The sequence below is a fragment of the Takifugu flavidus genome, chromosome 7 (genome assembly GCF_003711565.1).
Source record: "Takifugu flavidus isolate HTHZ2018 chromosome 7, ASM371156v2, whole genome shotgun sequence".
NCBI classification, from domain to species: domain Eukaryota; kingdom Metazoa; phylum Chordata; class Actinopteri; order Tetraodontiformes; family Tetraodontidae; genus Takifugu; species Takifugu flavidus.
The window spans coordinates 3,811,767-3,828,144 of record NC_079526.1 but is presented as its reverse complement, the minus strand read 5'-3'; the positions used below and the strand labels follow the sequence as shown (position 1 = coordinate 3,828,144).

Here is a 16,378-nt window from a genome sequence, read left to right as displayed (position 1 = left end):
ATACCATAGAAACATCTGGCAAACACCTAAAAACCCTGAAGGAACAGACTTTGTGAAAATGTAATATTTAGTCATTCTCAAAACTTTTGGCCATGACTCTACTTCTGCAATACTCTAACCCTAACCCATAAAACATTTGAAATATCTCACCAGTTGACTCGAAGGCTCCATCATAAAGCTTTTGTTACCATTTGTAATTGCGCCACCTACTGGCAGCAGATGTTAAAGCGTGGGGGTGTTAAATGAACAGAGGAAGACAACCCACGGAAGAGGAAGCTTTAACCATCTTTCCAGCTGTTGTTCCCAGGAAAAGCACCAGTTTCAGGCCTGATGTGTTCAAACAGAATGGGTCTTTATTCAGGAAGTGAAAGAAAGAAAAAAGGATAGTAATCAACACCCCATTGAAATACAAAACCAACAAAAATAAAAATAAACATGATATTCATTTTGCATATCAAAGAACCATTCAGCAATATTACAATCCACACACCTCATAAACCACTTTTGTGAATCTATACACAAACTTTGATTTAGAAATTAGTCACTTTAACATTAAAATTACAAATATTTAGCTTTAAAAATAATTAAACTCAAAATAAGATCTCAGCAATTAGCATTTAAAGTTTATATATAGTGTATTTCCACATAAAAATACAAAATAATACCAATGACGTTTAAATATGAAAAATTATTCCAAGAATTCCGCTTTTAAATTAAATAAAATGTGGGATAAAATAAGATAAAATCAAATCAGAAATATGCATGAAAAAGTCTCTCCTTTTGTTAGCAAAACACTATCCAAAATAACTACAATCATTTACATCAGTACAAAGATATCTGGATTTAAAAATAGTTGCAATGAAAAACGGGGTTAATTTTTTTTTTCTGACAGTAAAAAATGACACTGTGGATCAGAAATCTGCAAAATATGCAATGAAAAAAATAAATCTGCATTAAAAAGGTTTACACTGTAGTTCTTACTTTTATACAAACATTAGAAACAGTATTGCACATCACAACACAGATTCGAGGTTAGTCAGCCTTTCAAAATGTGTTATATTCAAGTTTCAGAGCATCTATGAGGACAGGCAGCTGGGGCCTCGATGCAACAGGGGAGAATCTCAAGTGTTTTCCAAGAGTAGAATAAAACCTTCATGTTTTCCTCCTACAAATGAAATGTGCCTTGTGGATAAAAATAAGAATCAAGTGTGTATCAAATACTTGGATGCTGTTATTAATGACGGGATTCTGTGGGATTCTTCAGAACATCTGGACATTAAATTAGCACTGAGAGAGTGTGAGTGTGTGTGTGTGTGTGGGCGGGGGTTGGGGGGGGGTGGAGGGGGTGAAAGAAATCGTAAAATAGTCTTATTCAAATAGAAAAATACAATCAAAATCAAATAGTTTTGTGTGTGTGTTTTTTTTTTCCGTCTACAAAAATAGTGAAATAAATATGATCTGTTACAAAAACAAGGACGCGTAAAGAACAAAGTCAACAGTGTTTAACATAGAAAATAGAACCTCACAAAAACAGCACGAGTCAAGTTTCACGGGTGAAAATATTCACGCGGGTTCACATCATGAGAACTTAAAGCCACGGAGGGTCGCGGGGAGGGGGGGGCTTCGGTGGGGGGGGGCTTCGAATTCCACCTGCGGTCCTCAGAACAATCAGACGACATTTATCATATATTATATCAGACGGCTGCTCTACTCGTACAGAATATAGATAAATTAAGACCACTGCTTCACACGTTATAAATAAGCAACCATGACAAAAATAAAAATTTCATAAATCATCTGCAGGATAATAAATAGGTGGAAGTTTAGAGAATCTACACCAGTAGCCAAGTCACTTATAGGGGTGGAGAAGAACTAGAAAAGTAGTGCATAATATAAATTAGAAGGTAGGTCATAAAGGGCTAGTGATTGGGTGAGAGGTGGACACGACCCCATTCATTGGCATGACGGGAAGGGTAACGGCGAGGAGCACGACACCGGAGCCACGCACAGCACGGTACAGTACCAGACGGACGGGTTACACCACCGTCCCCACAGAAAGATTGTCCCTAAAAAAAGGTGGTTATTGAGCGACGGTGGAAAATCAACCGAACGATGCCAATAAAACACGGGAGTCGAGAGCCGGTGCCGCCGTCTTAGTGGGGCGGGGGAGGGGAGGGGAGGGGAGGATCCAGGTCGGCTGTCTGAGTTGCGTTTGCTCGCCTTTAGAACCGCGCCGTGCAGGGAGAGTGAAGGCAGGAGGTCCGATTCTCCTCCACGTAATCTGTACTTTAACTCAACTAGAGCCTCAGTCTACGCTAAAAACACTCACACAGCACAGAGACGACACGAACACAAACCACCCGACGACACTCTGCTTCTCTTCTTTTTTTTAGCCGCACGCGCCGTCATGTCCTCATGATGACGGCCTCCACTAATCTACAGTAGAATCAATATCATGTCCATAACTGATCAAACAACAGATAAACATCAACGCATGCAAGTTTAAATAGGTTTTTTTTTAGCTTTGTCTGATTTTTTTCTCCACGTAGGCATCTGCAGTAGATGTTCATGCTACTAGACGTTTATGTATTGACATTAATTAGGGTTTCAGTGGTTTGTTTTTCTTTTCTCTCTCACATCTATCTATAAATATGCTATTTGTGTAACTAGGCCTAATATAACATGCACTTTCCATGGCAATGGGGGCCATTAATCATCAAGTGCATACTGCATTTCATTTTACATGATTCAGGTTTATAAATGGCATTAAATATAATACCTACAGTACACATTTATTCATATAGATGTATATATATATATAGCAGCAAAGCTTCTAAAATAGCTTGTTAGGTATGACTGATGATACCGTTAGCAAGAAACCGGATTTAGCATTTTGAGGTATCACTGGATGGGTCAGCGGGTGTGCAGGAACAACCCTATAATCTTTGTTTTCAATAAACCCTCTAGCGAGAACGAAAGATCCCCTGTTAACGTTAAAATAACATCCGTTTAGCTGAAAATGTGTCAATTTTAAGCTTCCTATCATTTTGCTACCTTTGGTTAATGACGTGGGGCAGGCGTCAACGTTGTAGAATCAAGGTTCTCCCAGAAAGAAATGTGCACTACACGCACTGTAGGACAGCTAGCAGCAGACAGACAGACAGACAAGCTGCCCCCATGCAAAAACATTCTCATATCTACTTTAAATCTCACATACAAAAATAAGAATAACAGTAATAATAAAAAAACAAAACTACAAAAATCAATCTCTTTTTTTTTTTTTTTAAATATCCTCTTAGAAAAGATGAAAGTACCACAAAAGAGTTGTAGAGCCTGAGATGTGAGGGGGGTTTTGGTGAAAAACTGAGGCCTGTTGTGTTTGGCTGCTACAAAAGATAAATAGATATATAGAGCATATACTGTATCGTGTTACATACTTGATTATACTGATAGCTTAGGAGAGCAGGAGAGGCCGCGCGACGCTCTTATATCAGCTAGCCGGTGTTGCATTTCCCTTGACCGCGTCTCGTCTTAGTTCCAGCGGAAGTGGATCTGGCGGGGGCGGTCGGCTCCCTCCTTGACCAGGGGCTTGTGAAACTCTCGCCCGGCGCGGGAGTGGATGTTGGCCCAGCAGAACTCGCAGTAGTACTGCAGACAGGTGACGTTGGCGCAGAAGAAAGGAGCAAACTTCCCCCCGCAGCGTGCGCCCTGACACTCGTCGCACAGCTGATCGTCCAGGACGTAGGGCTTCACCTCCACCTGTGGACAGATGTGGAACACAGACGGAAGGCCATGTAACGCGCGCTTGCTACCACAGAGGCCCAGGAAACGAGCCCAGACACTCGGCCATATTGGGCTTCGGCCCTTCATAGCAACAATAGCAGGCGCAGAGTGTGGAATACACACCCTAGTAACCAATGAGCCACACACACTCCGTGACAGATGTGGTATTTGATAATGTACCCGCTTGTCAATGTCTCCGTGCTGCAGCTGCACAAATCTGGCGCTGATGGCAGCGATGTAACTCTGTTGGTTAGAGAAGGCCACCCTGCCCGCCCCCTTTGGGTACTTCAGCTCTGGGTCGGTGTCAATCCCAGCGTAGCACACGCCGCCGTAGAGGCGGTCCATGATCATGGCCAGCTCAACTAAGGAACAGATATGGAACAGAAATTCGTTAAGTCAGCGAAGGGATGGACGGGAGTTTGGGTGGATGGGATGCCATGACGTACTAGCTCTGAGGGGGCGAGGAACTCCGCCCACAAAGATGGTCTTGCGGGGATCGAGGGGCTGAGATCCGTCCATCACAAAGTCGCTGTCGCTCAGGTTCCAAGGTCGGATTTGCACCTGAACAAAGTGGCGTTGGAGCTTAAATCTCCCCGGCAACTGTTGACGCGGCTCAGGAGGGTGACCTTACCGGCTTGTCTTTGATGGTGGGGCTGGAGACGCACAGGTAGAGCTTCCCGTCCTCCTCCATGCAGGCTTCGATCAGAGCCTGCACGGAACTCTCCTCCTGGAACAGCAGGAACGCGTAACCTGGAAACACCCGACAGGACAGTCGCCCGTGCTGTCAAAGCCTCTGAATGCAGCATCGACCCAAAAGGAGCTCCCTTACCTTTCGGGGGGAAGTAGGATTTGCTCTCTGCTTTGTGGGGCCAGTCCACCACCAGGTGACCGAAGCGGCGGAAGCTTGAGGTGATTTCATCTGAGGTGGATTCAAGAAAGGTGAGGAGGAGCAAAGGCAGGAACAATCCTCAAACACTGCCGGTCGCCCTCACCTTCGTCTATATCGGGAGGCAGCCCGCCGACGAACACTTTGCGCGAGAAGCGCTCGATTCGCTCCCCGTTCTGGTGGGGGTAGCAGTTGGGGGAGCCCAGGACTCCCGGGACGCCCTGGTTGCCGTGTCCGTCGTCGAGGAGATTGTCATCAATGGGGAAGAGAGAAGAACGTCCTGTTGGGGAAAACGACAATCGTAGCTGAACCTAAACCTCGTGTGGTGCAATCACACAAACACACATGCAGAGGCACAAATCAAACGTGCTCCACACACACACACACACACACACACACACACACACACACACACACACACACACACACACACACACACACACACTGACAGACAAACAAGTAAACACGGTAATGAGGTGGGCTCAAGACTTCTGAGGCGAAGCACCATCCTGGTGGTGGACACATCTTTGTCTGAGTAATGCATGTAAGAACTGTGGGTCAAAGCTGTTAATGACCTCGTTATGGAGCCCTGACGAGTTCAACGACGTCAAGTAAATCACAGCAAGCTATTAGAAGATATCAGGGGGACGTTACAGGCAGAATAACGTGTGTCAGCCAAGGCGGCGCACTGGAGGGCTCTACAGATTTACAGATTAGAATTCAAGTAGAATAAAAAATATAAAGCACCTTGCAAGTCAACAGGTTGGTTGAGTTAGAAATACCAACATGTATACAAAAAATGGGACTTTACAGCATTTTAACATGCGATGAATAAAAATATAGGTACATTTGAGTGACTCCTGTTGGGTCACAATTTAAATGTATGTAGTTTATATTCAAAAGATTATTGTATGAAGAACTTTATAGTTCCATAAAGCAGAGACACAACCGTCAGTGCTTCAGAGAAATGACTCGATAACCTTTAACCTTTGACACTGTGCATGTCCGGACACTAAACCAGCAGTGACAGAGGTTTGTGGGCTTTAGGTCAGTATCCATCGAAGCAGCGAAACATGCGACAAGGGAAAAGGCAAGAGTTAGACGGGTTTACCTCGGCGTCTCCCATAGCTCCTGGCTGCATGTGGAAAAGTACAAAGTGCAAGTTTCAGCTATCTGGACCAGGTTAAAACACGCATGGAATGACTCAGCAGTTAATCAATCACTATCCAATCACACAACCCATTGATTTATTTAAAAAAGAAGAAGACATTTTAGCTTCTGGTGCCTTTACGTGACTAAGATTCAACGACTAGGTTCTACGGCTGGATTTGGCTCATTCCGTCATGCGTGTCACGAATGATGGAATCCACGAGGAAAGCTGTCGGGATTCTACGCGTTACGTCACTGAAAAGCTCCGGGTGTCCTCTGTCGCCAAGGACAACGCGGCTCACCGGAGCAGCACGTTTGCTCTCAGAGACGTGAGCCAAACCAAAGGAAATGCTGACTGCAGGGCCTCTGGAGGGGAACTATAAGAAGCAAAAGCCATAAGAAGAGTGCTCAAAATGATTTTCTCTGCCATTTGATCCTGATTTGTATCCCACTGATCCTGTTATACAAGAAGACTTTATTTTAGCATCAATCTAAACCACAAAAAGGTCTAAATCTCAATTTCTGCTGATACCAAACCTACCACACGTCACCTCCCGTGACCCCACGGAGACGCGATTCTAATGGCTATCATGTGATCTGTGGGATCACATGATAGCAGATCCACAGTGAGCAGACTGTCTATACATGTGTGAAGCAGCTGAGCGGAAACACAGAAAATTCACAGCAGAGCGCGATGGTGCCGACAGATAATGACCATTGAGCACGAGCAGGCCATCAGCCCCGAGGTGGGGGCATCCCGCACGGCCCGACATGAGAGACAGGCACGCACAAACACACACACGCACACGCACACACACAATGCCTGTCTGTGAATTTAATCTGGGAGTGTTCTCACATGTCTGCAGCACACACCGCACTCAGCCAGAGACACAAAGCTCTTATTCTGTTAAATGATACCCTGAGCTGACGTTACAGGAAATCGGGGCAAACTTTATAAAATGAAACATTTGTTTCCATTTAACACGGACAAATTGGTGCTTTTAAGCAGGATCGATGGCTCCCATTTTAGAGCTACGCTCTGGCCGCTGAGGCTGTGTGATCTTCTAGATGCCAGCTTAAGAAGGAATATTTGTGGTGCCCCCCTGTGAGCCAACACTCATCTGCCCTCTCTTTTCTCTCACACACACTCTGCGGGGGGAGGGGGGGGGGTAAGACCAGAGTGTGTTAATGGGAGGACAGCCTGGCATCATGGAAAGCTGCCGTTTCTGGGGAGGGCAGGTATTGCTGCCTGTCCTGCCATTTTTTGACATTCTGCCACAGGGGGGCACTGGTTTACTGCAGCTAAATATAAAAAGGTTATATCAAAATGCAGAAATGTAATGAGAATCCATGTAACAAATGCAAATTAGAAAAACAAAATCAGGTAGTAAATGTCAGCTTTCTCAGGTCATGGGTGGTGGAGCTGCTCGCCTTGTTAGCAGCGGCAGGGCTATAAATGGCAGAACCTACCCTTTCAAGACCCCCCCCCCCCCCTCATCTCCTCTCTCGGCTGTCAGGCACAGTGTGTGAAAGTGTGATCGGGGCTAAAATTAGTCCAGACCCCCCCCTGCCCTATGTCCCCTCCATCTGCTTGAGCAGGGAAAAAACACAAGACAACTGACCAAGAAAGGACCAGGCGGGCCGGACAAAGGTCGGTAACGGAGACGACGCGTGGGGAAAGACAAACCCACCATCCCGAGGATTTGCTCGCGGACGTTTTTGTTGCGGTGTCCCATTTTAAAGTGAAAGTTTAGCCGACCAGTGAGGCCGTAAGTGAGCTACAAGCAGGAGAGAAGGTTAAGAATGGTGCAGTCATTTGAGACTGCAGCTCCTCTGATGTCCAGCAGCTGAGTCCAGGAGGCTGGGACAGTGTCACAATACAGGACAGACCACACACTCGGGGACACGTATCGATATCATGTGGAAAAATCACCCGCACAAATACCGCTTAAAGGGACAAAAAGTCTTCTTGTGGTATGAAGGGTCGTGTTCTGGCATCCTTCTTGAGCATCAAACGAGCAGGTCGATTTAAAACGCTATTTACACATGGATGAAATATACTGTTTGTCTTGAATCCCGTCTGTTGTCCACCATCTCCTACACAAGCGGAATCAACTCAGACTTGTCACACGTGACCCTAATCACTGCCTGTGTATCCTTAGAGAGCCGTCGCCATGGTGACTCGCCGATGCCCTGGAGCGAACGCGTGGATACTTTGACTACTTGTGCGCTTGTTCACACCCGCGGCCGCTGAGACAGGCTGACCTGAGCAGGGAGGTGAGGAGCGCCAGCGTGTCCCCCTCGTGGGCTCTGCTCAGGTTAAGCAGCAGCAGGATCAGGAGCTGGAAGGTCATGTTAACATTCAGCTGGTGGCACAAGTATTAAGCTCTAAGCAGGGGAGAAAATAAGCTGGCGTGTGGAAAAACAACACGGCTCTGGGAGCAGCGGGGCCTGTCACCTCCCTGCACCGAACCACTGGGGCCTCTCCGGCGAACATGATCGCCCAACCACCCCCACCCACCACGACACCACCTCCTCCCCCCGGATGGACACAGAAAAGAGGGAAAGGCCGCCTTACTTTTCATAGGATCCTGCTCGGCGCGCATGATGTCGATCAGAGAGCTCTCCAGGGAGTGCATGTTGAGACTGTCGTACATTCTGGAGCGGTCCTGGAAAAGCACACAGGTGTCAGCGGGGCGGGGTGAAAACATTCAACACATGTCGCTGGCGAGGGGCTAATTCCTCATGTTTCGAGCACACGTTTGAGATTTGGCTCGGAAATAATAAAGCCTCTGAAGCGTGGGTATTTGGCTTAACGTGCGAGGAGTTGACGAGAACGAGTAGCTCACGCTTGGATTAACATTCTTTCCATATTTTTATGGACGTGTGAAAATATAGGAAACAACAGTAGGTCCCAGCACAAATCACATGTGCTGTCAGTCTTACGGAGGGGATTTTGGTTCACTTAGACTAATGTGGATCCCTGGAACTCCACTCCCTGGATATAGGGAGTCCAGAGACAAATACAGAGCATCAATAACTACGACTGACTCATACGGCAAAACTGTGGTGACTAAAATATCACAGATCGCCTAACCTGCCTCACCACGCCCAACGCCACTAGAGTGAAAAGGCCGGCACTTCATCCTCCGATGATGGAGCGTTTGATGCCTAACGAGCTTCCATCGAGCTTTCCCATCTGTACTTGTCGGAAAAAACAGGGTTTGATAGTGCTAAAAATAAACGACGAGCAACAGTGATCTTGAAAAAGCCTCGGCAGACGTGGAATTTCTGAGTCTGGATCCCGGAGCGGAGCTCCAGAGGGCCGCACCCACACATTAGTTTCATTTTTAAAGTTGTTGTCTTCTGCTCGCATTGTGCAGCTCCCTGGAGCCAAGAAGAGAGTTGACACATGACCGACTGTGCACAGCTCATCACATCTGAAATGACTTTCACACATGGACGCATCTCCAGATGAGCCATGGGGTGACACTCTGACGTTATAAAAAATCAAATCAGCACATACAGCAGGTCTGTGGCTAAATAAATACTTGGTCTTTCCTGTTCATCATAGTGGTCTTCAGGGACTTTGTGGCCCCACATACTCAACTCATCCAAATTGTGGTCATTTCACAAGAAGGTGTTAGAACAAAAAAGGAGTATAACCACTAAAGAACAGGTAAATGATTTTTTTTTAAAAAGAAAAACCTCCTAGAATAAAGGAGAAGACTTTGAGCTACATGCTAACATGCTAACCAGGCTGGCATCGGACAGGCGCAGCCTGCAAAGCCGTGGGACAGCTGCGGTGCCTGGATTATGGTGACATAATCAGATAGAGCACTAGCAGCTAGATAATTTGCCAGGTAAGACCGTGTGTGCTGATGGCAGACTCTGCGTGCGAAGGATTTCTTTCTCATTTTTTTCCAAAAATCATGCTCACTCAGAGTCTATCCGTAGCATCGGTACCATCCTGATAATAGAGGAAGACAGACGGAGACTGAAATTGACCAGCTATCAGTTTAACATAATGCATTTGTGCAAAGTTGATTTTTCTTTTGTACTTTTTCAGATTAAAGAGAAATTGCCTAGCTTGGTCTTGTTTCTTTGTCTTTATCATTTAACCCCCACCCTAGCACAGGAAAACCTGCTTTCTTATTATAATAGGACAACAAACGTTCACTCTCTGTCCTCAAACTCTATCTGCTACAGTCTGGATGAGTTATGACAGAGAGATCAAAAATAGACCGAAACGGCTTCAACAGCAGGAAAAAAGGTTTGCTTTGGGTATTCCTGCGTAAGAATCCAGCATTCCCTGCTAAGGATGTGCGTTACTGGCTGACCATGACAGCGCATTAAAAACAAAGTCCAGCGAAAGCTGGACCGCTGTGGGAAGTCTAAGACGTGACGCAGGACAGATTCATCACTGACTGCCAAACACTAAACAGAAAGGAAGGAAGGAAAGGACTTGGAATCTAAAAAATTCTAGGTCTGAGACTGTTTATGGAAATTAACAATCCATGGAGTCAGGCCTGTTTCCTGGAATCGGAAGCACACTTCTCGGGACTTGGATCATTAATAATCTGAATACTTAGCAACAGTAAATCCATGAAGCCACATTGTTATTTAAGTGATATCAGGAGTCACATTAATGAATGTTCTCTGTATTTGTAACACTAACGATAATAGAGACGTTAATGAGAAGTTCTCAGAAGTCATGAGAAGCTAATAAAAAACCGTTTGTGTAAAAGATTCAAAAAAGAAAGTCAACAAGTATTAGCCATTTAGCTAACAAAGCTAACTCGGCTCTTGCTGATTTGGTGTTTAGCAGAGAGAAAGCGTTGCTTCATTAATGTGCTCGCAGCACGGCCTGGATTATCCTGGGCAAAGAGGGTCAATATAACTGGGAATGTACTTTTATGGTCCTGTTATCACATGGTGATCTTGCTAAGCAGCCTTGCACAGACTCCACTCTATTAATGTGTGTCAGAGCCACACAGCACTTTCATTTTCAAATCAAAATGAAGAAAATGTGATTAGGTGGATATCATCGGATCATAATGTGTTATTAATTGTTTGCGTCAATGTGACATATTAATCAGCTCCAAGTGTCTCATGGATGAGAGCCTACTTTCTGGTCAGACTGTTTCTCATCGGCTCTGTCATGAGATGAGACCTTGGCTGAGATTGGTGACAATTGTCTGACTAACATAAACGTGTCTGTCCCCCAAAAGCCTCACAGTGGTGCAGGAAGTACTTTCTTCTGCACGATGAGACGCTTAGTCTTGTGAACATCATGAGCTCCAGAAATAGGAAGAAAGCCAGGGGGCTTTAGCTGTTTTAACAGCTATTCCTGGATCTTAACTACTTTTTTTTTTCTTTCCCCACACAAATTTAGGTGTGTACACTCGACCCACCGTAAAAACTGCCGGCAAAATATTCAATTATTGTCAAATAATATTGAGATAAATCGCAGCACGTCTCAAGTGGACGCGATGACTATTAATCGATGTGGACTTTGTCGGTGACGGAACCATATGTTGTGCTTTTCAGTAGCAATTTGCATCAATAGGTGTAATTGACCATGTTGAAGGGGACTTGCTGGGCCTTTTGATATGCGTTTATCAGCATTTACCTGATCGACCACGAAGAGACTGTGGCTCACATCAGCAAAGGGAAAACAGAAGTGTGACCGTCTCAGACTGATCCTATTTAGGTCTCAACTAAAACTCTAGCCTGTTTATAGGACACAATAAATGGTTATTCAGAAGCCTTAAATATGTCACACATATAGAAAGGAGAATGTATATATATATATATATATGAGCTGCAGCGGCGTTGGCCACCCCTGGTTCACCCCTACTACAGGTTAAACTTCTGCCCAGCCCCCACTTTGTTACACCTTTGTAAAACCTGCGGAGCAAACGACTTTACCCCCCCCCCCCCCCCCCCACCCACCCATGCAATTGAAATGCAAACCCCGTTGGGTGGTCATTTACACATTTGTATGCCTTTGCATCGGAAGCGTCGGTTGAAAAGTGTCCTGCTCGAGTTTCACCTTCACTGGGGAAACTCTGGTTTCAAGGTTTCGTAGTTAAGTGATCATTTTTTTTTACCCTTTGAACGCTGCCGACGCCAAATGTGGCGCAACGCCCAGGCCGAAGCCCCGCCCGTTTGCAGAAACACAGCAAACTGTCGTACCTGCAGGGGCAACAAAGAGTTGCTGTTGCTGTCTGTGCGGAAGATGTTCTCTTCTATCCAGGATTTAGGCCCCAGTGATCCTCCGGATCGTGGGAACTTGGGTGGAGCGATGACGTTGCTGGAAAAGGGCTTCTTCAGGGGCGAGGCGTGGCTAACAGAGCCAGGTACACCCATCCCGCTGCCTCTACGGTGGTCCCGGCCCCAGGACATCCCCCCGGAACCCCAGCCATTGCCCTGGTGGCTGCCCCAGGGAGACGGTTTCACCATGGGCTGTAGAGACACATAGGGGTGGGGGGGAGGAGGGGGATAGAGGGCAAAGGTTAAAACTGATCACGGACAAAAACTTTGCGTCAGATGGTTTAAGATTTCTGTCATTCTGGCCGATCTCTCTGTGGGCCGGCCCACAGCTAAGCTTGATCTGCTCCTGCAGCGGGTGGAGAGATAAGAAGATTTAAGGCTTTGAGTGTAATACCAAGTATCCGCTACGCTGCCACACCACCAGTGACAGTCCCACTCTCTCTCCACCTGGACCTGGGGTCCAACCGTACACATGTCAGATATCCAGGCCCATCAAATCCAGTCCTGACAGCTGGATAATGTGGGTCGGTCCAAGAAATAAACATTCTTCAGAGGCTAGTTCACATTTATGTAACAGTTACGTGCAACAACCTTTAATATCACTAATACCAGCCGGCAACAACTCACGGAATGGATGTCTTCCCCCTGAAATAAGAGGAATATCCTACTACATCCCTCTTCATTCCTACATTACACACCAAAATGTTGGTTATTGGTCCTAATTGTCTAATGTTTATTGTCCGAAAAGTCCGATTTTTTTTTTTTTTGGAACAATTAATATGTTATTAAAAATACCAATATATATTAAAAAAGCGTATTTACTCTTATTAACAGTTGTTACAAAGGACAAACACAGAAGCTGTATTTTTAATTGTTATAAGTGTGTGCTACAGTGGTTATTTTTGGAGGGATTATCAAATATAATACTAGAACAATCAAAGCGGAGCAACAAAGGTGAGTGAAATAGCAGCTCTACAGTAACACACCCAGTCACGTACACACACACCCGTCACAAACACACACACCCAATGTGCAAACGACATGAGAAACCCGAGCCTGTGGGATACTAACACGCAGGTCCGACACCAGGGCGCACGATGAAGACCTGTCTGTGGACGGCGAGCGGCACCAAGATGGCTCCCTTACACCCAACCGTCCCTCCATTTAGGACACCTATCCCTGCGAGCTTGGCCCTCCACCGACCGGGATGAGTCGGGATCATGTGACTGCATCCCCCTGCCAGCTTCCAGGGTGGAACAACAGCCAGATTCAGCGATGCTCCCTCATTTTCCCAGTTCACCCCTCCCTTCAAACCACAGGCCCAGGAGGAGAGAGCAGCAAACACATTATAACCAAAGAATGTAGACGCGGAGGCCTTTTAGGGCGGGCGCTCCATCACGCCACGCTCCCTGACCTCCAGACATCCTGCGGTGCTGCTCGCTGTGAACTAGGAGGCCAAAACAGCTCGATTTACGCAGGTTAACATCGGGCTGTGGTGCGCCTGTGTTCCATTTTTGGAAACGGTGAGAGGGATGAATGAGAAGATCGGGGCCGCCGTGTCACCTTCACGTGACTGACGGCCTGCAGCAGCTCACCTGGTGTTGGTTGTAGTTGTTCCTCTGCTGGAGGAAGGCGCCCTGCTGGGGATGCATCTGGGGGCTGACCGGGGATCTGCGGCTCTGAGCCTGCTGAGGGACGTTGATCTGGGGCGAGAAGGGTCCGCTGAAGCCTTGCACATTAATCCCGGCACAAGGATTAGCTGACAGCGGCGAAAAACTCTGAAAGAAGGCCGGGTTGATGGAGGAGGGGACACCTGGGTAGAAGCCGTTGTCAGAGTCCGCGTTGGGGATCTGGTTAATGGCGTTGGCGTGGATGGGATTGATGGAGCTGGGCGCGGGAGGGGGCGATGAGCTGGTCTGAACGGACCACGGGGTTCCGAAGCCGGGGAGAGAAGGCGAAGAGGAGCCTACGCTGGCGCTCTGCATCTCCTGGGCGGGGAGGTTCGGGAAAGCGGCGCCGAGCCCTCCGGACAGCATGTTGCCGGTGCCGCCGCTGCCATTGCCGTTCATGTGGTGGGCGATGGGGGAGTCCATTTGGAGCCGGTGCGGTTTCACGGAAGTGGGCGATGACGACGCAGCATCAACTTCAGCCTCTTCCACCGGGGAGCCGCGGGGGTCGGCGGCGCTGTGCTCCAGCTGCCTCTGCGACAGGTGACCGAAAGCTCCGCGGGGCGGGGGCGACTCTGCCGGGCGGAACTCGGAGTGCTGACCGAGCGGCTGCGGGTGCGTTTGTTGGCCGGGCTGAAGGTCACAGATCGACGGCGTCGGGCGGAAATCTCGACCGAAACCGGCGAAAACCGTCTTCTGTTTGAGGCGGGTATAATCCGTGGCGAATGAGTCCAGTCGGCCGCGGGGTTGGTTCTGGTCTCTCCCGGATTTGCTGGTGCAGCTCTTTTCCTCGGTTGGCGGGGGTAATTTCGTGCTATTCACCCCCGCAGGCTCATCCTGCATGTTTTGCTGATGCGCAGCAGCTGACAGGAACAGAGAGGCGACGTCTGAAGGGCGAACCGGGATGTGACTGGCCCCAGGAAACCGGCGTAATGTCGGTCAGTCGGCTAATGGAAACCGAATCCGTCTCCCGAATCAAATACCTGTATGCTTTTAAATCTATATTTAGCTTTTTCGTTTCTCGGCGAGCCCAGTTTAAACCGAAAAGGGAGCGAGCAGAGACAGAGAGGAGGGGGTCAGGCCTTCGCAGGGAGTCGGCTCTTTCAGGTCTTGGTGTCGCTTTAACGCGGCGATATTATATTTTATCTTTAAAAAAAAAAAGACCGAGCTTTTCTTTTTTTTATTTCGGCCTTGTCGACTAGCTTGGTCCGCTCCGGTGCGACCGTTCTCCCCCCTCCTCTGGTTACCGGCTGCGCTGCTGCGGCAGAGGATTAAAGGTCCGCGACTCGAGCGACGTCACGGCCGCGTCACTCCTCGATGCGTCCGCCTCCGCCAGCCTCGAGCCAGAGCCGAAAAGAGGAACCGCATTGTTTACGTCATTTTTTTTTCATTATTCATAAAGTGCAGTTGGCCTACACCCTCACTCAGCGCCGGAGGGCTGATTTACAGAGAGAAACGTCATAACTAGTCTCCAAATAAAGCCTGAGCGAGCCTGCCGTAAGTGTTTTAATTTTACAACGCAAGCAGCGACTCTACATGCTGTTTACAAGGTCTGCTGCATTAAAACTGCATTGACGCACACACGCACGAGGTTACATTTTCCACATACAAATACTGATGTCAAAATGACTTTAAGAATAGTTTCATAATACTTAAATGCTCAATGTCCACAGTTTCCTCCAGGGTTAGGTCCATTTGTATTCCGTCCACAACAGCGCGCACTCCCGCGTAATTTTACGCACAGGCGCTAAATATAGTTTTTGTGCCAGTGCTGGTGATTCATCTTCATATGGTAAAAAGGAATCAGCCCTACTACGTGCCTCATAAGTAATACGAACTCAATTGCAAAATAAACGATAGTTTATAGGTAAGATAATTTATAGATAGGTAAACGATAGTTGTGTGTAGGTTAAATATGTCAGGATTCGTAGAGAAGGAATCAAGATTAGTTTGGCTTAATGGCTTTTGAAAATGGATATGACTATTAACATGTCTGATTAACTCCATTACTTAAGCTGCACAAACCTGGGAGATTAAAAAAAGACAACTCAAGTTTTACTTCTAATTAGATGCAAATTAGATTCAGCCCAAGTTCAGTTTATTGTTAGCAACAACACCCCATTAGAGTGATTTGATATGAAACACACATCTGCATCACTTTTCTATTTCCAGACTGAACACATTATTAAACTGTTGTCATGTGAACGTGCTTCCTAATGAGGAAGACAGATAGTGGAGTTGCAAAGCAATGTGCAGGATCAACCTCCCATCTGCTGGCTGCTAATGATGGGGGCTTAGCTTAGCACAGAGCTACACACAGCCTCCACATGACATCCTCACCCACACAACGTGTGCTTCAAATCAGAGGCTTCTAATTATAAAAGCATCACAGTTCACAGGAGATATGTTGACGTTGAATGCTGGGAGCCTGCCAAGTATGAACACATGAATTATCATCACTGTTGCCCTCTTCGCTCCCTCCACCACACATTGGGTAGGTGGTGAGAACTTCCTCCTAAGTGGTGTGAAGGCGGATAACGACAACTGTCACGGCGATTTTAAGGTGTAAGAAGATACCCTTTTTGGAAAATGCACCATCATGAGGTCCCAGATGGGA

The 16,378-nt window shown here is 47.0% G+C and overlaps 1 protein-coding gene across 4 annotated transcripts; it reads right to left on the bottom strand.

Annotated features, from left to right (window-relative positions):
* Positions 1–331: 331 nt before the first annotated feature.
* On the bottom strand, positions 332–15,453 carry cpeb2 (cytoplasmic polyadenylation element binding protein 2). 4 transcript variants are annotated; one of them, XM_057038081.1, is made up of 10 exons: positions 13,690–15,453; positions 12,017–12,286; positions 8,397–8,487; positions 5,781–5,804; positions 4,776–4,949; positions 4,613–4,702; positions 4,415–4,533; positions 4,230–4,344; positions 3,907–4,145; positions 332–3,759 (listed from the first exon to the last, which is right to left on the bottom strand). In XM_057038081.1, exons 1-10 carry the CDS (start codon positions 14,602–14,604, stop codon positions 3,532–3,534), a joined length of 2,265 nt encoding a protein of 754 aa, XP_056894061.1. In that variant the 5' UTR covers positions 14,605–15,453; the 3' UTR covers positions 332–3,531. The 4 variants fall into 4 exon arrangements, with proteins under 4 accessions (XP_056894061.1, XP_056894063.1, XP_056894062.1 ...); XM_057038083.1 differs by having other exon boundaries at positions 3,964–4,145; positions 13,690–15,447; XM_057038082.1 differs by lacking the exon at positions 5,781–5,804.
* Between the last annotated feature and the right edge of the window lie 925 nt (positions 15,454–16,378).